The following is a 24,784-nucleotide window of genomic DNA, read 5'->3' on the forward strand; positions in this document are numbered from 1 at the left end:
TAATTTGCCTTCTTATTCATAGCAATAGACATGAATTACAAACCAGGGCTCTCACAGTGCATAGACAAAGAAAGTAGGACATTTCCATGTATGAGCCTATTTATGGCCAAATGTAATAGCCAAAGAAATATGTTTTGGCATTGTGTCTGGCTCCCTCCTAATACCCGAGAATACATTTCCTAATTTTCTAAATTACCTTCAATCACAGGATTGATTGATTAATACTTTTATTTCCGACTGTGCACAACCCTCAACCCTGCTTACAGCATGTTTACTGTATATTCACAGAATACATTCAATTACAACTCAGCATTGTACAGTGTTCTGTCTTCTCTCCCAACCAAGCTTGACAAATAAAATCTGGCACAACAAAAGCTCCTTTAAAGAAGCATAATTATGCCAAGTTTTCCATAATCTTCTAACTCAAGGAAATCACCACAAATAGAAGCCATTTTACTAACAAATACCACTCTCACTGTATATCAGCACATTTTGGGCAATAAAACAAAAAGTAAACCTCATTTTAGATGTTCACAAAACAAACAGTGTGTCTGGAGACTCTGGACTCAGTGGCATTAAACCTGTCAGTCTCAAGAGTAATGTTCCTGATCGTATTTGTGCACATATAGATTGTTGTCTATTGCTTAATAAATTATACTTCACAGAAGACAGCTGGCCTCTCTGGGAGAATTTTAAGTGCCTGTGTGAAGGGCAGTGAGGAGGACAACTGTCCCTGCTTTGCTTAGTCATACCTTAGTGCTCCTTATTGTCGTCCATTGCAATACATAATCTTACAGGTTGTTAACCACTTAAACACCTCTAGCCATATAGTAAACCGCTTTTTGTCTCCACCAGACAAAGGCATGGGGAGAGTATTGTTATGCACTCCATCTGTGTGTGTGTGTGTGTGTGTGTGTGTGTGTGTGTGTATATGTGTGTGTGTGTGTGTGTGTGTGTGTGTGTGTGTGTGTGTGTGTGTGTGTGTGTGTGTGTGTGTGTGTGTGTGTGTGTGTACAGCTAATCTCCGCCACCGTTGGCCCGGTCGATGCCAAACTGTGCACATACACTCCCTGGATGCCAACGACGAACCTCTGCCCCAAATTTTCCACAACAGCCTGTTATAGCGCCACCATGAGGCAGATTTTGGCAAAACACATTTCTGTAGATTACTCGTATACATATATTATCCATACATCACGCAATTCGGTATCTCCACAGTCGCTTCACCATATTCCGCTTCCCTATATTCCATCCCCATTGGCTAAGATTGCCTTCCAAAGTTTGCAGGATTGGTCCGTTTGTGATCAAACATCATGCTCAAATGCTATTATCCTGGTTTTGTCTACACCAAACCTCTTTTGCCCAAAAAATAGCCGATCTACAAGTATTCTCTAATGGGGGTCCCTGTCACAAAACATTTTCAGATGGGGGTCAGTGGCCAAATACATGGGGCAGTCCTTAGTTGACAGAAATACGTTTGAGAACTACTGATTTAGAAGGTATTGTAGAATCGGCCTCAGGTCTTAGTTTTAACTCAAACATGTCTACTTGTGTGTGTGTGTGTGTGTGTGTGTGTGTGTGTGTGTGTGTGTGTGCAGTAGACCGAGCAGTGCATGACGATAAATGCGGCATGATGCTTCGACACGCCAAGGCCAAAGCCCACCGGCAGGCTGCACGGGGACCCGGCTCCATGTTCTGTGCACAGTCCTACAGCCTCTCCGCGACGGAAGAGATGTTTCTGGAAGCCGCAGAGTACGGCAACGCTCCCGAGGTGAAGAGGATGCTGGAGGACCCCATGGTCCACCTCGACGTCAACTGTGTCAACTACATGGGCCTGAACGCTCTGCAGGTTAACGCTCTACTATAGTGTGCCACACGAAAGTAAAATGGAAGATCTGCAAGCTCACAATGTGGCACAATACGACACGCTGTGAGCGTGTTAACTGCATGTCATTTAGGAGCTGCCAGAAAGAAAGATCACGAGTTGTGGAAAAAGTACTGAAAAGTTTTACTACAAGTAAAAGTAACAATACTGCAATATAGAAATATTGGATACTACATCCAATAAAAGTCTGGAATTCAAAATGTACAAGTACAAACGTATATTGGCATCAAAATGTACTTAAAGTAACAAAAATAAAAGTGTCCATTATGCAGAATGTCTAATTTCAAAATTTCAAACGTATACAAATCTTTTGAAAACAGCAGATCTACAAGCTCACAATGCACATGTACTTTTTCATCGCGCATGTACTTTCATCGCGGGCGTACTTTCATCGCGCGCGTACTTTCATCGCACGCGTACTCTCATCGCGACAATAATGCTATAGCTAAGCTATAGTAATGTATCTCGGCATCTTTACGTCTATGTGTTACTAACTTACTGCTGCTGAATCACCTAACTGCTGTACAACGTCGATCGGCATTGTTCTAGCCCACTGGTTCCCAAACAGTGGGCCGGGGGCCCATTTGTGGGTTTCGGACACATTTTCTATGTTGTCCTTTATTTTTTTGTTTCCAACATTTTGTTGTATTGTGTTCGTTTCTGCAGCTGACCGTGGCCAACGAACACCTGGAGGTGACCAAGCTCCTGCTGAGGAGAGCCAACCTGGCCAGGATAGGCGACGCCCTGCTCCTGTCCATCAGTAAAGGCTACGTCCGCATCGTGGAGGCCCTGCTGGGCCACGAGGCGTTCGCCGACAACCAGAGGTGGAAAGTATAACATTTATTTAAGCACTATACTTAAGTAACAGTTGTACAACTGTTGTATTTTTATACTTTACCGTAGTATTTTCTATTTGGAGCACTTTTACTTATATTTGAAAACTGTAGTTACTTTGTAGATTTTCATTATTATTACAAAACATACATAGCCTAAACCACTCCAGCCCTATATACATTTAGGCATTTTCAATATATTTTTATACATTTGAAAACCTGAAATTATACATTCTGCATAAAGAGTACTTTCTGCTTTTGGTACTTTAAGTACATTTTTAATTCCGGACTTTTACTTATAACTGAGTATACCTATATTAATATTGTATTGATACTTTTACTTAAGTAAAACATTTGAGTACTTTTCCCACCACTGCCGACGGCCAAAGGCTGACCGCCGGCCTCGGCCACGCCGCGGGAACGACGACGAACGACGACGACGACTTCTTTGCCTACGACGAGGACGGCACGCGCTTCTCCCGCGACATCACGCCGATCATCCTGGCCTCGCAGTGCCACGAGTACGAGATCGTCCACACACTCCTGCTGAGGGGGGCCTGCATCCAGAAGCCCCACGACTACTTCTGCCAGTGTGGTGCCTGCAGCGACCAGCAGAGGCAGGATTCCTTTAGCCATTCGCAGTCTCGCATCAACGCCTATAAAGGCTTGGCCACCCCAGCGTATCTGTCTCTGTCCCACAGGGACCCTGTGATGGCAGCCCTGGAGCTGAGCAATGAGCTGGCGGTGCTGGCCAACACGGAGAAAGAGTTCAAGGTACTGTACAGTAGGCATATTAAATCTGCCAGATTTGAGCCTTTTTAGTTGTGTGTTCGGAATATTCCTGAGTATCTTATACACACACTTATAAACATACTGATATTTACATGATATTGTAGCTGTTAGCCATTCATATTCATTAGCTGACTGCTGATTGGCGTTGTGAGTGTGAGGAAAACTAGGAGTGCACAATCCATGCACACATGCACGCTCTCTCTCTCTCTCTCTGATACTGACACACACAATGGTGACCAGATTTGACTGATCGCCTGCCATCGCGCAAGTTCAGGGCTTTTTCTTTTTTTTTCCAAAATGAGTTAATGACTCTTCACATACTAGAGCATGTCTGAAATAAGTGTCAGAGCTGAAATCAACATGTAAATATGAAATAAGCTGCAGTGAACCGTATTCAACATGGGTCTCCAAATCTCCTCTGGAAGTTGTATTTTTATTTTGTTTTTGCACATTACAGAATGATTACAAGAGACTGTCCATGCAGTGTAAAGACTTTGTGGTGGGACTGCTGGACCTGTGCCGTAACACAGAGGAGGTGGAGGCCATACTGAACGGTGACACTGAAACATGGGACAAAGACTGTTCACCCTCAGACAGACAGAGCCTATTCAGGCTGAAGCTGGCCATCAAATATGAGCTGAAAAAGGTAAAGAGACACTACATGTCTGTCTGTCTGTCTGTCTGTCTGTCTGTCTGTCTGTCTGTCTGTCTGTCTGTCTGTCTGTCTGTCTGTCTGTTTTTCAAACTGAACTCCATTCCTCATCATTCTGTTTACCCCTTTCTGAACACAAACACGCACACTGCTAGTTTGTCGCACACCCCAACTGCCAGCAGCAGCTCCTGTCCATCTGGTACGAGAACCTATCTGGACTGAGACAGCAGACCACAGCCATGAAGCTCCTCCTGGTTCTGTGTGTGGGTGTGGGTCTGCCCGTACTGGCCCTACTGTACCGCATAGCACCCGACTGTAAGGTTAGTGTAATGTACCACATAGCACCCAACTGTAAGGTTAGTGTAATGTACCGCATAGCACCCAACTATAAGGTTATAGTGTAATGTACCGCATAGCACCCAACTGTAAGGTTATAGTGTAATGTACCGCATAGCACCCAACTATAAGGTTATAGTGTAATGTACCGCATAGCACCCAACTGTAAGGTTATAGTGTAATGTACCGCATAGCACCCAACTGTAAGGTTAGTGTAATGTACCGCATAGCACCCAACTATAAGGTTATAGTGTAATGTACCGCATAGCACCCAACTGTAAGGTTAGTGTAATGTACCGCATAGCACCCAACTATAAGGTTAGTGTAATGTACCGCATAGCACCCAACTGTAAGGTTAGTGTAATGTACTGCATAGCACCCAACTATAAGGTTAGTGTAATGTACCGCATAACACCCAACTATAAGGTTAGTGTAATGTACCGCATACCACCCAACTGTAAGGTTAGTGTAATGTACCGCATAGCACCCAACTGTAAGGTTAGTGTAATGTACCGCATAGCACCCAACTGTAAGGTTAGTGTAATGTACCGCATAGCACCCAACTGTAAGGTTAGTGTAATGTACCGCATAGCACCCAACTGTAAGGTTAGTGTAATGTACCGCATAGCACCCAACTATAAGGTTAGTGTAATGTACCGCATAGCACCCAACTGTAAGGTTAGTGTAATGTACCGCATAGCACCCAACTGTAAGGTTAGTGTAATGTACTGCATAGCACCCAACTGTAAGGTTAGTGTAATGTACCGCATAGCACCCAACTGTAAGGTTAGTGTAATGTACCGCATAACACCCAACTATAAGGTTAGTGTAATGTACCGCATAGCACCCAACTGTAAGGTTAGTGTAATGTACCGCATAACACCCAACTATAAGGTTAGTGTAATGTACCGCATAGCACCCAACTGTAAGGTTATAGTGTAATGTACCGCATAGCACCCAACTGTAAGGTTATAGTGTAATGTACCGCATAGCACCCAACTGTAAGGTTAGTGTAATGTACTGCATAGCACCCAACTGTAAGGTTAGTGTAATGTACTGCATAGCACCCAACTATAAGGTTAGTGTAATGTTAGCACCCAACTGTAAGGTTAGTGTAATGTACCGCATAACACCCAACTATAAGGTTAGTGTAATGTACCGCATAGCACCCAACTGTAAGGTTATAGTGTAATGTACCGCATAGCACCCAACTATAAGGTTAGTGTAATGTACTGCATAGCACCCAACTGTAAGGTTAGTGTAATGTACTGCATAGCACCCAACTGTAAGGTTAGTGTAATGTACCGCATAGCACCCAACTGTAAGGTTAGTGTAATGTACCGCATAACACCCAACTATAAGGTTAGTGTAATGTACCGCATAGCACCCAACTGTAAGGTTAGTGTAATGTACTGCATAGCACCCAACTGTAAGGTTAGTGTAATGTTAGCACCCAACTGTAAGGTTAGTGTAATGTACCGCATAGCACCCAACTGTAAGGTTAGTGTAATGTACCGCATAACACCCAACTATAAGGTTAGTGTAATGTACTGCATAGCACCCAACTGTAAGGTTAGTGTAATGTACCGCATAGCACCCAACTGTAAGGTTAGTGTAATGTACCGCATAGCACCCAACTATAAGGTTAGTGTAATGTACTGCATAGCACCCAACTGTAAGGTTAGTGTAATGTACTGCATAGCACCCAACTGTAAGGTTAGTGTAATGTACCGCATAGCACCCAACTGTAAGGTTAGTGTAATGTACTGCATAGCACCCAACTGTAAGGTTAGTGTAATGTACTGCATAGCACCCAACTGTAAGGTTAGTGTAATGTACTGCTTAGCACCCAACTGTAAGGTTAGTGTAATGGACCGCATAGCACCCAACTGTAAGGTTAGTGTAATGTACTGCATAGCACCCAACTGTAAGGTTAGTGTAATGTACCGCATAGCACCCAACTGTAAGGTTAGTGTAATGTACCGCATAGCACCCAACTGTAAGGTTAGTGTAATGTTAGCACCCAACTGTAAGGTTAGTGTAATGTACTGCATAGCACCCAACTGTAAGGTTAGTGTAATGTACCGCATAGCACCCAACTGTAAGGTTAGTGTAATGTACTGCATAGCACCCAACTGTAAGGTTAGTGTAATGTACTGCATAGCACCCAACTGTAAGGTTAGTGTAATGTACCGCATAGCACCCAACTGTAAGGTTAGTGTAATGTTAGCACCCAACTATAAGGTTATAGTGTAATGTACCGCATAGCACCCAACTGTAAGGTTAGTGTAATGTACGTGTACCGCATAGCACCCAACTGTAAGGTTAGTGTAATGTACGTGTACCGCATAGCACCCAACTGTAAGGTTAGTGTAATGTTAGCAGTTAGCACCCAAATGTAAGGGAGTACCTACTCCTGTACCGCATAGCACCCAAATGAGTGTAATGTACCGCATAGCACTCAACTGTAAGGTTTCTACCCAGGTTCTACTGTATGTTCCCCGGGTTCTATGTTCCCCGGGTTCTATCTACCCTGGGTTCTATGTACCCCGGTTTCTATGTTCCCCGCTTACAACCCACTTACAATAACCCTAATGTAAGCAGGGAACATAGAACCCAGGGAACATAGAGATGAGATGACCTAGCCTGGCTAATAAGCCAGACAAAGCAACATAAGGTTAGTGGTATGTTGAACATATACAGTAGCAGACCTACAAGCTCATATTTGCATGCGTGACACGTTACCGGGCTTAAAGTGGTTTTGTCTCGTCATGAATCTTTGGTCTTTATTGTTTTTGATCTTTGGCCCATCACTCCTCTCAGATAGGTAGAGTCATGCGAGGACCCTTCTTGAAGTTCGTGGTCCACGCGGCGTCGTTCATGATGTTCCTGGGCCTGCTGGTCCTGAACGCGGCCGACCGCTTCGACGGCACGGCGCTGCTGCCCAACATGACCAGCCACGATTACCCCGCGCAGCTGTTCCGCATGAAGACCACCACCTTCAACTGGACGGAGATCCTTATCATATCCTGGGTCATAGGTCATATAATGTGTAGTCTTGCGTTGCCAGACGGTTGTCTCTCGCAATTTTCAAATGCTTCCTTGAGTTCCGTCATACAGTCTGGAGCAACGGAAGCTCTATCATGAATATAGTGGAAGTGGAGCCTCCTCCCCACTTCCATTTGTCTTTACAGTCGCGCAAATTTATCCTAATATAAATAGAAATCATCTAAGCATATAGCTTGATGCTTAGCAGAAATGGAAATAAAACAAAATACATATAAAGATCTGTGAATGGAAATGGCAGCTTCTATACTCTATATAGCATTCGAAGATTGTGGAATGGTTGTCTGGCTACGTGAGACTATATAATGTGTAAACCCAGTGGTTCCCACAACATTTTTGTGCATCAGGGCCCACTTTGAAAATCTCAAAAAGCATTTGCAGCCCACCCAGCCGACCACTTAACATATATCATAATGTATTACAAATAACTACTGTAGGCCTAGTAATGAAAGCTGTCAGATAATTATACTGGAGTAAAATGTACAACATTTGCCTCTGAAATGTAGTGGAGTAGAAATATAAAGTACTCAACTAAATGTACTTACTTTTTCCACAGCTGCATATCAAGTGGTGTAGATAACTAAATACATGCACTCAAGTACTGTACTTAAGTACAATGTGAGGTATTTTTTTTTACTTTACTTGAGTACTCTTAATTCTACTTCACTACATATCAAAGGCAAATATTGTACTTTAACTCCACTACAATTATTTGAAAACTTTAGTTACTAGTTACTTTGTAGATTTTGATTATTATTACAAAACATACTTCAGCCCTATATAGCTTTCTGCCATTTGAAAATAGCCTATCTACAAGCTCACAATGACATTTCTTTTTAGACATGTTGAACTTTGAATTGGATATTCTGCACAATGAGTAAATTTTCTTTTGGTACTTTAAGTAAATTTTGAGGCAGATACTTTTGTACTTTAACACAATTTTAACTTTAACGCATTTTTAATAAGGGACTTATCAGTAACAGAGTATTATCTATATTGCAGTATTTATGCTTTTACTATGTGAGTACTTTTTCCATCGCTGCTTTTATATGCCATGTCGAACAATCTGAGGTCATCATGGTCAATGCTATTGCAAATTTATGGTTGATGCCAAAAACCACCCACAGATTGATACGAAAGGTGTGATTTCATGACTGCATCAGTCTTGCATCAGCAGCAAAACCAGCTCAGGAAATGACAGGAATTATGCATTCACGTGGAAAGCGAGAAGAGTGGACCCCATTCTCATAATGTGATTCTTGTTGTTACAGGGAAGATATGGGCAGGCTGTCAGAACATCTGGTCTCAGGATATCCGGGAGTATCTCTCGGAACCGTGGAACCTGCTCGATTTTGGCATCCAGGCTATTTTTGTGACTTCCTTCATGGCCAGACTGATGGCCTTCTGGCATGCACACGCAGCCCAGTGTTATGTTGACCGGTACTACACAGACCTAGCCAACATCACCTTGCCATCTCACATCCAGTACTTTCAGCTGGGTGAGTGCAGGGTTCAGCCTTTCATCCATTCATAGCCTGGGGCAGCAGCAGTGGTAGTAACTATAAGTACATTTACTTAAGTAATACTGTACTTAAGTACCATTTTGAGGCATACAATATTGTACTTTTACACCACTGCATTTATTTCAACATTTCAGTTACTTCTTCGTAGATTTTGGTTATTATTACAAAACATACAAAACACTTCCTATATACATTTTGGCCAGAATGTCTCGATCATTTCAGTTCAAATGTATACAAATATTTTGAAAATAGCCGATCTACAAGCTCACAATGCATCACGATGCGACGCATTGTGAGCTTGTGCTATTTTCAAAATATTTGTATACATTTGAACTGACATTCTGCATAACTAGTACATTTTGATGCCAATATTTTTGTACTTTTACTCAAGTCCATTTTGTTTTCAGGACTTTTACTTGTAACGGACTAACGGAGTATAGTTCTACATTGCAGTATTGATACTTAAGTAAAACATTTGAGTACAGAGGTGGCCTAAAGGTTAGAGGGCATTTGGTAACCGAAAGGTCCCCAGTTCAATATCCCACTAGCTTACGTATAAAATGACACTGATGCTTTTAAACCGATGTTTAATTAAAGGGATTGTGACGTAAAACAAAGTTTTTGTAACTTTTCTTATTTTCTTTTAGGTTTTCTGAGCTCAATTGCACCAACATACCTGAACTTTTAACATTCAGTAGATGTTCTGTGGTTTTCTGGCTCAAACAAGTGCTCAGATTTTCCTGTGGACTGTGATGTAAGAGTCCACAAATCCCATGACATTACAATTTGCAGGCAGATGTCACCGTTTGCCTGTTTTCATTGCAGCTCAAAAGGCTTCAGAACACACAGAGAAAACCCCATACCACAGAAAATCCACTGAATGTTCAAAGTTCAGGTTGTGTGAGTGTAATTGAGGTTATAAAACCTAAAAGAATAAATGAAAATGAATGTCATGAAACCTTTATTTCATTAATTCATTTGATGTGTTTCAGCCCGCATCAACTGGATGCCGTCGGACCCTCAGCTCATCTCAGAGGGCCTCTACGCCGTGGCCGTCGTGCTGAGCTTCTCTCGCATCGCCTACATCCTGCCGGCCAACGAGAGCTTCGGCCCGCTGCAGATCTCCCTGGGTAGGACCGTGAAGGACATCTTCAAGTTCATGGTGATCTTCATCACGGTTTTTGTGGCCTTCATGATCGGCATGTTCAACCTGTACTCCTACTATCTGGGAGCCAAGTACAACGACGCCTTCACGACGTGAGTGCCCTCAAATGCAAAGAATGTACGCCTTCAAGTCGCATGGTAATTTTACTCTGAGGGCGCGCAAACGGATCCGAAATGGACCAGTTTGCACTCTCTCAGGAGTGTCCTCCACATAGATGTAACATTACAAATCATCGCCATGGAAACAGCGGTTGTATATTTCACATCAATGCCCCGAGGGATATTTAATCAATAATGACCTCAAATAGCAGATGGGTTTCATCTGATGGGGGGCATTTCTTGTCGTTCTTTCCCAACAGGGTTGAAGAGAGCTTCAAAACGTTGTTCTGGGCCATATTTGGCTTGTCCGAAGTCAAGTCAGTGGTCCTGACAACGGACCACAAGTTCATAGAAAACATCGGCTATGTTCTGTACGGTGTGTACAACATCATCATGGTGATCGTCCTGCTGAACATGCTCATCGCCATGTTCAACAGCTCCTTCCAGGAGATCGAGGTAGGATCTTTATTCACCCTTTACCAGCCCAATAAGTACATACATGTATCAATAACCTATAACAATCAGAACCATAACATTTTATATCTGAGTTATATTAAAGAACTAAAAATAAAGGTATTATAATAGGTATAGGTAATATTGTAACACCATTGTATTGCAGCCCAAAAAGCAAACACAAAACTGTTGCTTTTGAAATAAAATATGCAATTTTATTTCAAAAGCAACAGTAAAAGTAACAATAATTAAATTAAAATGAAGAACAAGATTTCAAAATACAAATATAAATGTTCAAACTCAGATTTATTTTATGTCCCGCAACGCAAAGTTCCTTTAAATGTCTCCCTGGTAACGTCTGTCCCAACAGCCAGGAACCTTGGTGTTGTCCTGGACAGTCAGCTCTCATTCAAAACTCACATCACAGCTGTCACTCGATCCTGTAGGTTCACACTCTATAACATACGACGAATTAGACCGTTCCTCACCCAGGAATCATCCCAGCTCCTAATCCAGACAACAGTCCTGTCAAAACTTGACTATTGTAACTCTCTCCTTACTGGCCTACCGGCATGTGCACTGAAGCCTCTCCAACTGATCCAAAATGCCGCAGCTCGCTTGGTCTTCAACCAGCCAAAATTCTCACATGTCTCCCCCCTGCTCCGCTCCCTGCACTGGCTCCCGGTCGCTGCCCGCACAGAATACAAAACTCTGATGTTGGCATTTAAAGCAACCAAAGGTATGGCTCCCCCATATCTTGCCAGCATGATTGAACCCTACAAACCCTCCCGCGCACTCAGATCAGCCAACGCAGGGAAGCTGGAAGTACCCTCACTAAAAACGCCGGGACAACGCTCCACACGTCCCAAACTCTTCTCCCTTCTGGCCCCAAAACTGTGGAATGCACTTCCCGTTGCAATCAGAACTGCAGCATCACTCCCGATCTTCCGCCGTAGTCTGAAAACCCACCTTTTCAGACTCCATCATGGCCCATAGCACTTACCCTACCCCCCTTAGACAGCACTTCTTAGACCTATAGCATTTGAAACAGACTTATAGCATGTCATGTAGACAGCACAATAAGTGCATTGTATGTAGTCATAGCACTTCATAGTATATATGTACAGCATAGTATAGCATATATGTGTAGTTTATATGTATAGTGTCATTATATAGATATGTTCTAGTTATAGTTTATATGTATAGTGTCATTATATAGATATGTTCTAGTCACGTTCTTAGCTTACGCATGTTTCGCGATAAATGCATTTTTACATATGTGATGTATTCCCATGCTTTTTGTTCTTGCTTATTGTAAGTCGCTCTGGATTAAGAGCGTCTGCTAAATGCCTAAATTGTAATTGTAAATTGTAATGAGTCAAGTAGCCTATCAAAAAAAGGAATCGAACCAAAAATTGTAGATCTTCTATTTTCCAAAAATCTAGTAAGTAGTAAACCATGAAGTCAGTCAATGTATTGCTCAAAAATGTAAAAAATAGGCCACGGCAGGATCCTTTGTCCAAAAGCTCTGAATGGATTCTGAGCTAAACCCTCAGAAATGTTCCGTGACCAAACTGGTTTGGTTTAAACATTTCTAATTATGGTTTAGTATTGGCCTTAAAAGAGTCTCTTTCACAAACCACACTCTTCTTGATACCTAAAATGGAACTCCCGGCAAAGAGATTCTAGGCGGAACTCCTCAACTACTTGGAATCACCACTAGATGGCGCAGCGGTAGCGCTGCCGCCATCACTCCAATACGGCGGCAACGCTTTGTCTATGGAACGCCCCAAGCATGCGCGCACACGTGCATGAGCACACATGCACACTGACATTCTGAATGAATATCCTACTATAAATGCCCCACGCCGCCACGTCTCTGCATGCATGCATGTGTGTCTGCGTGTGTGTACGGTTGTAATGCACGTACCTCGAGAACCGTTTGCCCCACTGACTTCATATTCGACACACACGTTCCACACCCCCGCAGGGAGTGCAGTGCCTGGACTCGAGTCGGTCGGACCCACGGTTATCCAGAACCACCACAAAAGGCTCTGGTCAGGCTCTGCCAGTGGGCCTAATCAGCCTAAATCCCCTCACCTGTGCAATTTCCAGCCTCTGCCTCAGCCAATTGATTGCCATGGCAACCCCACACCTGACAATTGATTAGCCTACTTAACCACAGTCACAGTCAGTCAGTTTGCCCTCTTCACACACAGGCAGATACATAGATCTCCATGTGGGACACAGACAGACAGTTAAAACGGGTGCTATGACAAGATGACAACGGGTATTATTAGGTTCCCAAATTGCATCGTTCTCAAATAGGCTGGTGGCCGATGGGCACGTAAAGGTCTAGTGTTACTAATTTCTGCTTTGATCCATTCATTAATATGATAAATAACTGGGTAAATAAATATATCATAGTAGAATATGATATAAACAAGTTTTTGTTTTGTACAGCATGACGTTTTTTAAAGTAACCAGAAGTTACGTCAGACTCATCACTCCAATATCGCGGAGGCACTGGGTGCTGGTTGTTACTATGGGACTTAATGGGAGTTTTGCCTCTTTATATAGAATCTCTTTGCTCCCGGCTGCCTCACTTCTTTTTTTTATAATATTTATTTTATTTGGAAAAAGCAGTACAATAACAGCATTTCTATGCATACATAGGACACAAGTGCAGTTCCCAGGATTTTTTTCTTTCACCCCTCTTCCCTCCCTCCCCCCTCCAAGTGACTCCATCTCCAGTGTCTCTGTAACATCCTTGCTTTCTTCAGGACTACATATGGCATCAAGTCAACACTTAACAGGGGCAAAGGGCAATATCGCTTCAGAGTGTACATTTCAGAAGGAGAAAAAGAAGAGAGAGTGGGCAGACAAAAAAAAAGACAAAGACAAAAAAAAAAAAAAACGGCTGCCTCACTTCTGTAAATTTATATATGTTCCTGGTACCTCACTTACTGGAACAATTGCTAACATGCTTTTTCCGTACACTACATTTTGGGGTTAAATATTCAAACATATTTTAACAAATTTACTGCTCCTGACGGAAGGTTCCGCCAGTTGGAATCCAACCGGCAACTGCTTCTGGCGTAACGTTCCGTCTGATAAGCTTTATTATTGATATCAAACCGGATCGCTGATTTATTTAATTTTTTTTTACTTGGCCTTTCCTTCTTTAGTGATCCTAGACCGGATTGCGCAACCGCGCTGCCGCTCACTTCCCTTTACAGGCTGACTAAAGAGCTGAATAACTCAAAATCTACGGAGCTCTCCATGGTTTGGATAAAACGTGCAATGTTCGGAGGTCTTTGCTGATTATCCGGTGATCTAGAATAGATGGAAACATTGGCGCTTTCTAGAGCAAGGATGGCTTCATTTTAGCTCGCTAGCATTGATGCCATTTATTTAGCATCTAAGATGGCCGCCCAAACAGGATGTGAATCCAGCGTGTCACACTACAAACGGCTCAGCCGTCTGCGGTTGGCTCTGCGTCCACCAGGTGGCAGTAGATGGGTTAAACAATATTCAATTTTTATCACCCATCTTATGTTTCATTTTCTTTGAGTATACCAGGACAGGAAATAAATTTCTTCACACAGAAGCGTGTGTGTGTGTGTGTGTGTGTGTGTGTGTGTGTGTGTGTGTGTGTGTGTGTGTGTGTGTGTGTGTGTGTGTGTGTGTGTGTGTGTGTGTGTGTGTGTGTGTGTGTGTGTGTGTGTGTGTGCGCCTGGTGGGAGCGCATGCTCCTCGGTCATGCAATATCCCATTTGACCGTCACAATACTGACTACAGTATCATAGTACCTGGAGGCCAGTCTATAATGCCAGCACTATGACGACACATTCTTCATATATGGGCATAAGAGGCTTCAACTATGTCAGTTATATGACATGCTAATTGATGACATCATGTATGGGCATGTAGAAGGGTACTTGCAGTAAAAGCAGTACCCATTTTGAGAGTACTTCAAGTTCAGTGTGTGGCGTGTCAGGGCTTTGTCAGAGTACCTGTTGTAACCGCCTGACTGTTTTGTGCCCATATATGGAGATATCTGTATCTGGCAGTCCTTGTCCCTTTTTTCCCATATATTGAGATCCTTGACGTCATCAGTATATGCCCATATATTGGAATGCCTATATATGGGCATATTGGTTGGATCGGCGGCTCTGGACAATTTATAATTATGGTTATGGCTGAGTCACGGCGACATGAGCGTGACAACGTGTTGCACCGTCAGTCGCCGGTCCTTAAGCTAATTTTAATGATAGTGGAAGTCAGCCATAATGTGGAGTCATACTTTACCGTCATAGATGACTATGTTGTCCGAGACCCTGCGCTGTTGAGAAAGAAGGCTTTCACATCAACCACGGTTGTCTACAGTACAGCAGGTCGCCATAGTTACTCAATAGTTACCACTGTTGCTAGTCTGACATCATACACTTCATGTTTGGTTACGGCTGACCTGAAACTCCATATTTGGACATGGATGACTCACTGTGACTTCACCCAGTACATGACGCCGAACAGTATAAAAGCAGTGAATCTGCGGTTCCACAACGCACTGAAGAATCTCTAACTCAATCCTGAACCTTTCAACTCCCATCAGAGCATTTCCTGTATCTTAAAGGGCTTTAACGGTACCCGCTTGGTGCAAACAAGGATCATCCAGACTTATATTCGCATATTTGCATAGTTCTTTTGTGTTGACTCAACCAATCTCACTATGTCTGACAGTGACAGCGATGTAGACATCTACCCCGTGATAACCCCACCCAAACGCCGGCGCATTATTGACCCTTCAACCGTTGCCCCGGTGCCGATATACTCAAACAAGGTGTCCAGCTGTCTGCATCTCAATGTGACGCCTGCTGCTCTGCTGGCTAGGTACGACGTCACAGGTGACCATGTGCTGTTGCCTGAGTCCACAGCACCGACAAAGAGCTCCGCCACCACTGTGATCTCAACCGACTACTCGGAGGACGAGGAGCTGCGGAAGAGCAACCGATTGTTAAGCATCCGCTCCACCTCTCCTCCACCACCACCACCAGTGAGTCCCACCACAGTATTGGTGTGGGCGAACCACCAGAGGAGTACTGATGAGATGAACATAAAACTAAATGCAATGAGCTCCCTCCTTCAAAGAGCCAGGCAGCATGACAGTGTCCCCGCCACACCGACGAAAGGATGCGCCAACACCGACGACGATGATGATGAAGAGGGTGACAGGGAGATCACCCTGAAGTTCCGCTGCCGTTCCGTCCTGCACAGGGTCACAGTGCTGTCTTCTGCACCGTTAAGCAAGGCGTTGGAAGAGCTGTCCGTCAAGCTCAAAGTTCCGCCTTCACGTGTCCTGTTGCTGAGGGAGGAACGAGAACTTCCCACTGACTCCACGGTTAAAGAGCTCGGCCTCAGCATCGCTGACATCATAGACTGCCTCGTCATCGCTGAGAGCGACGAGGGCATCATCAGCATCAGAATCCAGAACAAGACGAATGCGACACGGACCTACTCACTACACAGAGACGCAGCCTTGGACTCCGTGCTTCGCCAGTACTTGTTCAGCACTTATGGTAGCATCATGCGATGGCCCAAGATGACCATCTTGTTCGATGGCAACAAGATTACACACAGCCAGACCCCCTCTCAGCTTGACATGATGGATGGCGACATTATTGATGTGTGGACTTGATTTAATGAATTAATTTGTTTATTTAGAACATTAAAGGACCACTTCTCTCTTCATAATATACTTGGTCCTCACTAATGTTCATGATAAAACACCACAATTTATTTCTACTCGGTCTGTGCGCGTGCGGGCGGGCACTTCTCGCATGCGGGCACTTCTCGCATGCGGGTGGGCGGGCACTTCTCTTCCTATAATTGGTCCTCACTAATGTTCATGATATAATACCACAATTGTTTTATACTCAGACTGTGTCTCAAAGGAGGGCTGTGGGCAGTTCAGACACCAGTGACATCATCGTTAGGCAGATTTCTTTTAAACAAGATTTGTTAAAATATATTTAGATTTGTATTATTGTGAGAACGATGGCTTCCATTTTTGCATTGCAACTTTTCAGGAAAAGACGGCCTGCAGTTTCTATTATCTTGGATTCCCCATCGATGATGTCACTGGTGGACGTGTTTCTGAACTGCCCACAGCCCTCCTATGAGACACAGACTGGAAAGGAGTAGGATTAAGTGTACTTTTATAAGCTCCTACCCATATTCGTTTTATACAATCATATACAAGGCTGTATATATATAGGCCTGTATATGGAGCTGACACCTTATTTGGGCATGCCTGACACAGAACTCCATAGAAATAAAGGGACACAGAGAGACAGATCAGAAAGCTCCATATATGGGCATAAAAGGGACACAGACAGATGGAGGTGGAACGGGTATTGCATAGCCGGGTGGGGCATGGATCTTCAACTTCCATCGTTAACGTCTGTGTGTACCTCTGTAGTCAAGAACCGTTCGCCCCACCGACTTCAAATTTGCCACACACGTTTCACACCCCCACAGGGAGTGGTACCCGGTGTCAAGTCGGTCTGACCCACGGTTGTCCAGAACCACCACAAAAGGCCTCTGCTGGAATCAGGACAGGGCCTCTGCCCGGGCTCCATATATGGAGCTGGCCAGTTCTGACATCACAAATATGTTCTGACATCTGCATAGACTCCATATTTGGGCATGCCTGACAAAGAACTCCATATATGGGAATAAAAGGGACACAGACATAATAACTGGGTGGGGCATGCATTTCCAACTTGCATCGTTCCAAGTAGGCCAGTGCCTAACTGGCACCGCTCTAGTTGGTTTGTGTTGGATTCCTTTATGGTAAATGAAGAAACCAAAAACAAAGCATTTGTTAGCTATGTATGTACACCATATATAAAGTCATAAATATATGAATAAACATTCACTGTGCAAGATGTCTTGCTTACACAATACTAATGTGCTTACAATATTATATTTATAAACTTAATTTTGAATAAGTCTGTCCTATAGAGCGTCGCAGAATTGTATAGCTGATTGGCAATTAATTGAGAGACGACATTACCCATATACTGTACAGTACATCCTGTATAGAGCGTTGCAGTCCCGCCCCCTACCATGGACCAGGAAATGAATCCCAATGCATTTTTCCCATAGACATTTCAAAAAGTATTTATTTAAAGACGGTTACGCCGCGGACAAAGCCAACTCGAGTCGTGACAACTCATGACAACACAAACAATATTTTGGACCAAACAAATAATTACAAAGAAGAAAAGCAACAAAAAAAGTGTTGTAACCTGCCGTTTTTTTCTTCTTTCTAATCATTTGTTTGGCCCAAAAAATTGTGTTTGTTGTCATGATTTGTCACGACTCGAGTTGGCTTTGTCCGCGGTGTAAACGTCTTTAAATAAATACTTTCTGAAATGTCTATGAGGAAAATGAACGGAGAATCATTTCCTGGTCCATGGTAGGGGGCGGGACTGCAACGCTCTATAGGGATGTACTGTACAGTATATGGGTAATGTCGTCTCTCAATTAATTGCCAATCAGCTATACAATTCATCCCCTGATAGCTCAATGGTAAGAATGTTTGCATTTTCACAGGAAAATGGGTTCAAATCCTGGGTAGAAGAGGAAAGTTACATAGTGCAGCTTAAGTTGTTAATTCATAATGTACCTTTGTAAGTTTGGGTGCATATGGCGGGGGTCAAAAGTACAAGTGGAAGAAAATAAAAGGATTGTACTTAATTCTCAAGTAAATAATCGTCTCTGTCAGGTGGAACCTGATACATCCAAAACAGTTACTTTTCAGGATTCAAATTCAAACATAGTAAAGATCTAAGCTCGAACCATGAAGCACCAGCAGTCTGCTTATGTTTTTATTTTACCAGATATGTTTTTATTTTACCAGATTTGCTACTTGATGCTTTTGTGTGATGCCGTAGCATGATCAAGTAGGCATAGGGTGTTAATTTACGTGAAAAAAACTCACAAAAAGTAAAGATACAGAGATAGGAGGTTTCTGCCCGACAGCAACGATAAAACTACTTTGTGTCTCTGTGACAGGACGATGCAGACGTGGAGTGGAAGTTTGCCAGAGCTAAACTGTGGTTCTCGTACTTTGAACGTGGTGGAACGCTGCCTGTGCCGTTCAACCTCTTACCGAGTCCCAAGCCCCTCGTTGGCCTCCTGCTGAAGACGAGGAGCCTGTTCTGTGTGCTGCCACCCAGCAGCCGCAGTGACACGCACGATGACATGGAGCTTAATAAGGTGAGATCGCTAACATTGCACGCAGTACAACTCTGTCAGTTTAAAGATGGAGTGCCGTGATTTTTGTACTTTTTCTGTTTTGTATGTGTCTATGGAGTTAACATTACTCTAATAGACCCTGTTAGTGACATGTCACAATATCATCCCCTTCCCTAACCCCACCCCCTTTATCATACAACAACAGATGTGGGTGCGGCTTCAGTTCAGGTGGGTCACCACTATCCAGGCATACTTAATGAACTGGTGGGTGTGGCCACATAAAAAACAGAATTTTATTTTACCACCTATTTTACCAAGGGATCGCCTTTGGACACCTCCTGGTCCAAACGCCCTCCCCACCGAGATCGCCTTTTGATGTCTATACATTGATTATATGGTTCACAACTGTGTTCATAACACTCCGGTTCGGGTGCGATAAAGAAAAAAAAAAAAAAAACGGAAGTGAAGATTCCGCTGGCTTAGGCCTCACTCACATGGTTTGACACAACATTTGTGTTGTATGAGGGGGAGGGGCGCAGTCGAAACACAGCCGAAAGCCATACAACAGCTTGTAGTCCAAAATGTGGACTACAAACCATGTGACTTCCATTGGAAATGCATTGGGGCGGCCATGACACTACACAACATTCATCCAACAAGCATACAGCAATGCAGTAAAGGTCTGAGTGAGGCCTTATGCTGTTTGTATGATGTTTTAGGGGGGGGGGGGGGGGGAATCCCGACACGTAGAAAAATTGACCTATACTGGTCACATTTTCACACTCTTACAAATGGAAACATTTACACTGATTGTTTTCCTTCTCTGACATTTAAAATGTTACTATTCATCAGATTGACAAAAATAGCAGATCTACAAGCTCACAACGCCATAGATGATAGGTAAGAAAGGAAGCTGCATAGATGACAGGGAAGCAGTACGAGCAGTATAAACATAGCAGCAGTCTGCAGCTATGTTTATTTTACCAGGTGGTAAGACCAGACGAATGCAATCAGTTTAGTCCCTGTTTGTTGTGCTCAATTGTTTCCTTGGCACTTACTTAATGGGCACTTCCCCTGCTGTAGATTGACCAGAGCTTACTTTGTAAGCCAAATGTGTGACTTGCAGTCCCCCAGAATCAGCGTTTAGAGTTAGGCCTACTAGATGGCTAATCGCAGATCCACTTGCCACTGCTTGCCAATGCTAAATCATTACTATGTGCAGGCTTACACTGCCCCATTTGTGCAAAGGCTTTAGTTTATTAATCCCTATTATTATTATTATTATTATTATTATTATTATTATAATTATTATTATTATTATTATTATTATTATTATTATTATTATTATTATTATTATTATTATTATTATTATTAATTCTAATCTTATCTCATCTTAGTTGAGTAGGAATCAGGATACCAGTGTCGGAGCATCAGATCGTCCTTCATCGCATCACCATGAAGTAAATATATGTATTTTTTGTAAATGTATATTTTAACCAAACTGTGTGGTACAGTATGTTTACATTACACTTGCAGAGTTTGTAGGTGTTTGCAGGCTGCTGCCAGTAGGAACTCCCAACATTGTGGGAAATGGTAACTTTGATTTTGTGGCTATGATTCACAATGCTTATCTGCTTCATGTTATTATAGCCCCTCCTATGTCCAGCTTTGAGGGTTTGTGTAAACACAAACATTGAAGACAAAAGTGTGTAAACGCAAACATTTAAGACAAAAGTGATGACGCAAATTGGATTGGCCAAAATGAGATGATGTATGACTTATGATGATAAGAGCGGCCATCATACACGGGTGTGATTTTTTATATGACGATGAACGTCATATAAAAGCATATTAGTATGCTGACGTCTCTGACGTTTATAACAAACCAAACCGTTTGAAAATCGGTTGAAAATTTAGCAAGTTATGGTTATTTAAAAATGCCCCAAATGTTATGAGCGGGCGAGCTACCTGAAGCAAGATGACCGCCACGTAGCGAGGTCACCCTCCATTAGCCAGCAGCATGGGCGAGCCATCTAGCCTTTCTTATATATACAGTATACTTTTTGTTCTCTCCTCGGCAATTAGGATTACACGCCCAAGCCTATAATTGCCCTCATATGATTGGACAATATGGGATTGGACAATAATGTCATCACAATATGTGTATATTTCCTGCCCTCTTCTGATTAGACGATTCCAATTCCACAGGAGTGCATCTTTCTAGTTAGACTCAGTTTTGTTTTTGAGGGGCGCTAGCCCCTCCTATGTCCAGCTTTGAGGGTTTGCGTAAACACAAACATTGTTTTGCTACCACCTATGACTACCACCACCTATGACGAAAAAAATGTAAACACAAACATTGAATGCCATTGACAATGAATGGCTAGTTTTGAGTGTTTGTGTAAACACAAACATTGGGCGCAAATTGAGATTGGCCGGAATGACATGATGTATGATGATAAGAGCACCCCTCAATGTTTGAGGGGCACTAGCCCCATATGTCCGGCTTTGAGGGTGTGTGCAAACACAAACATTGTCCTAACACAAACATTAAATGCCATTGACAATGAATGGACAGTTTTGAGTGTTTGTGTAAACACAAACATTGCAAAAACACAAACCTTGAAGATGAAGGTGAGGACGCAAATTTTGATTGGTCGGAATGAGATGATGTATGATGATAAGAGCGCCCCCTCACTTCACACGGATGTGATGTTTGAGGGGCGCTAGCCCCTTCTATATACAGCTTTTGTCCCCACACGTCTCAATAATTGCCATTGACAATGAAAGGAGAAATTCGTCAAATGTCTGTTTAACCAACCAATCACATACATTCAGTTGTTCATGAGATGATGTATGATGATGTATAATGATAAGAGCGCCCCTCACTTCACACGGGTGTGATTTTTTAAAGCATGAAAGTCATGAATTTAACATGACAGACTAGTACCAGTGTGTGAATTCAATGAGATCACTTTTCAATTGCAAGCTGTACATTACGCACTAATAGATTAGCTTCTTTTGCATTTGGAGATAATGGAATCACTTCACCGTTCCAAATGATCTTGATTATTTTATTGCTCCTAACAGAGGATCATGAATCGCCTCATAAAAAGATACATCATAAAAGCACAGACTGATAAGGACAATGCTGAAGTCAATGAAGGTAAGCTGAGCAATTTATTTTCCTATTACAGCCCCTGGTTCTCAAAGTGGGGTCCGGGAACCCCCAGGGGTCATTCAGGAGGTTCCAGGGGGTCCCCAGCAAAATTACCAGCTTAAATCTTTACACTAGGCCCATTCATTTATATTCTCCATATAATTGGTTAATTCTCACTAATGCTCATTATAAGATGATGACACCGGAACATTCTGCCTAATTGCTCTGTGTCTCAGAAAGTGTGGTCTGTGGACAGTCCAGAAATACCAGGACATAGGCCTAATTGATGAGGATTTGTAGCTAATAAAAACTACAGGCTCTCCCTGGAAATGTAGCATGCTGAAATAGAAGCCATTGAAGCCATTGACAAATAAATAAAAAATAAAAGGATTGAAGTCTCGTTTCAATTTCTACCGATGATGTCACTGGTAGACTGTCCACAGGCCTCTGAAACACAGAGTCAGAGTGAGTGAACAGAAATAGTACCATATTATATCTTATAATGAGCATTAATGAAGACCAGTGGTGTAAAGTAATTAAGCACCTTTTCTTAGGGGCGCTAGCCCCTCCTATGTCCAGCTTTTAGTGTGTTTGTAAACACAAACTTTGTCCTGACACAAACATTAAATGCCATTGACAATGCTTGCACAATTTTGAGTATTTGTGTAAACACAAACATTGCGTAACACAAAGATTGAAGACGAAGGTGAGGATGCAAATTCTGTATGATGATGTACGATGTACGAAGAGCGCTCCTCACTTCGCTATTCGTGTAGATTTTCGTCTTACACAAACATTAAATTCCCATTGACAATGAATGGAGAATGTACGTCATGATGTGTCTGAGCAAATGATGATGATGTATGATGATAAGAGCACCCCTCACTTCACACGGGTGTGATTTGTATCTCTCTTTTAACATTTTCATCACACCATTTTATTGTAACCCATTTTTTTCACCCAGTGCCAATTGCCTAAGCTGTAATCCTTGGTGCTACTCTCTCTCTCTGCCAACCAAAGGTGACCCCCTGGGTCCAATGTAGTTATTACTTATTCACAAGTCTTGTTATATACTTATAATACTTTTCACAAACAAAAAGTCTTGTTTAAATTTCTACCGATGATGTCACTGGTAGACAGGTAGACACTGGTAACTGCTTTCACATTCACTTCAATGGACTAACTTCAACCACCAACAATTATACCTTAAAAATCACACCCGTGTGAACTGAGTGGTGTAAGGTCTTATATAGACTGATCAGCTGTGGTCTGACGTAATGTCTGACGTAATGAAATCACACCCGTGTGAACTGGGTGACCATAGCAACCATGCTCATTTTTTGGTACGAACAGACATGTAAACTAACAAAGCCAGTTGTAGGAGTGGTTTACACCACTCAAAAATCACACCCGTGTGAAGTGAGGGGCGCTAATAACTAACGCTAAGTCTAACAACTCATAGGTGATGTAATGGTGATATAAAACAAATGGTGCCAACACAACATTAAATGCCATTAACAATAAAGAAACAATATGACGTAATGAGTTACAAAATTCAATTCTGTGAGCTTTTTTAATACACTGTAGAAAGACAAAGAATCCAAGCATCTGAAGAAAAAAAAGGAAAAACAAAAGAAATGATACATACTGTATGAGGTTCCTGCCCAACAGCAACGCTATGTTTGTTTATGGTTTAACTTCCATGTTTCCCACAGGTGAGCTGAAGGAGATCAAGCAGGATATATCCAGTTTACGCTACGAGCTCCTGGAAACCAAGAGCCACAACGAAGATGTCCTGAACCGGCTCACCAGGCAACTGGAACAAGTCACGGGCGTTAAAGGTCCAAACCTGAACTGAGCTGCTGCTGTTTCTTCTCCTTCTTTTTTATTCCCTCCCAAAATCCCGGGAGCGGTGGCCGAACGGTTTGCGGAGCGGTCTTGATACCGGAAGGTCGCCAGTTCGTATCCCCGGACCGGCACGTTAAAATTACCACCGCTGAAGTGCCCTTGAGCAAGGCATTGAACCACTACCATGAAATGTTCTATGAGCAGGGCCTGGCTGTAAACAAGTATCTGATGCTTAGTCCAGTTACCCTGGGTAAATATAGTAACTTTGCTTTGCTTTGCTTAGCCATATTGGAAAGAGCAGAAAAAAACAAAAATACTCATAACTCGCTCACATTTTGGCGGATTTACAAACGGTTTGTTTTATTACAAACTTTATCAATGTGGCTATGATTCAGGATGCTTATCTGCTTAATGTTATTTTTTATATGAACGCCATATAAAAGCATATAAGTATGCTGACGTCTCAAACCAAACTGTTTGAAAATCGGTTGAAAATGTAGCAAGTTATGGTTATAGGCTATTTAAAACGTACATGCCCCTATAGACACAATGTTATGAGCGGGTGAGCTACCTGAAGCAAGATGGCCACCACGTAGCGACGTCACTCTCCATTGGCCGGCAGCGTGGGGGCGAGCCATCTAGCCTTTCATATAGATCTATAATGAAGCAGCCCACAGTGATGCCTGGTTGCCTGCCCCTGTTGACCGA

General features: G+C 42.7%; 2 protein-coding genes across 2 annotated transcripts; both read left to right on the forward strand.

Annotated features, from left to right (window-relative positions):
- Window positions 1–1,633: 1,633 nt before the first annotated feature.
- trpc6b (transient receptor potential cation channel, subfamily C, member 6b) lies at window positions 1,634–24,086 on the forward strand (the record flags this gene model as incomplete). The annotated part of the gene is made up of 12 exons (XM_079513816.1): window positions 1,634–1,849; window positions 2,552–2,709; window positions 3,108–3,492; window positions 3,968–4,156; window positions 4,318–4,486; window positions 7,326–7,538; window positions 8,836–9,063; window positions 10,080–10,344; window positions 10,611–10,806; window positions 18,886–19,089; window positions 22,159–22,234; window positions 23,944–24,086. 12 exons carry the CDS (start codon window positions 1,634–1,636, stop codon window positions 24,084–24,086), a joined length of 2,442 nt encoding a protein of 813 aa, XP_079369942.1.
- LOC306932913 (NFATC2-interacting protein-like) lies at window positions 15,536–16,501 on the forward strand (the record flags this gene model as incomplete). Its single annotated transcript, XM_079514887.1, has 1 exon — window positions 15,536–16,501. One exon carries the CDS (start codon window positions 15,536–15,538, stop codon window positions 16,499–16,501), a length of 966 nt encoding a protein of 321 aa, XP_079371013.1.
- Window positions 24,087–24,784: the final 698 nt, after the last annotated feature.

Source organism: Electrona antarctica (genome assembly GCF_951216825.1).
Source record: "Electrona antarctica genome assembly, chromosome: 11".
Taxonomy (NCBI): domain Eukaryota; kingdom Metazoa; phylum Chordata; class Actinopteri; order Myctophiformes; family Myctophidae; genus Electrona; species Electrona antarctica.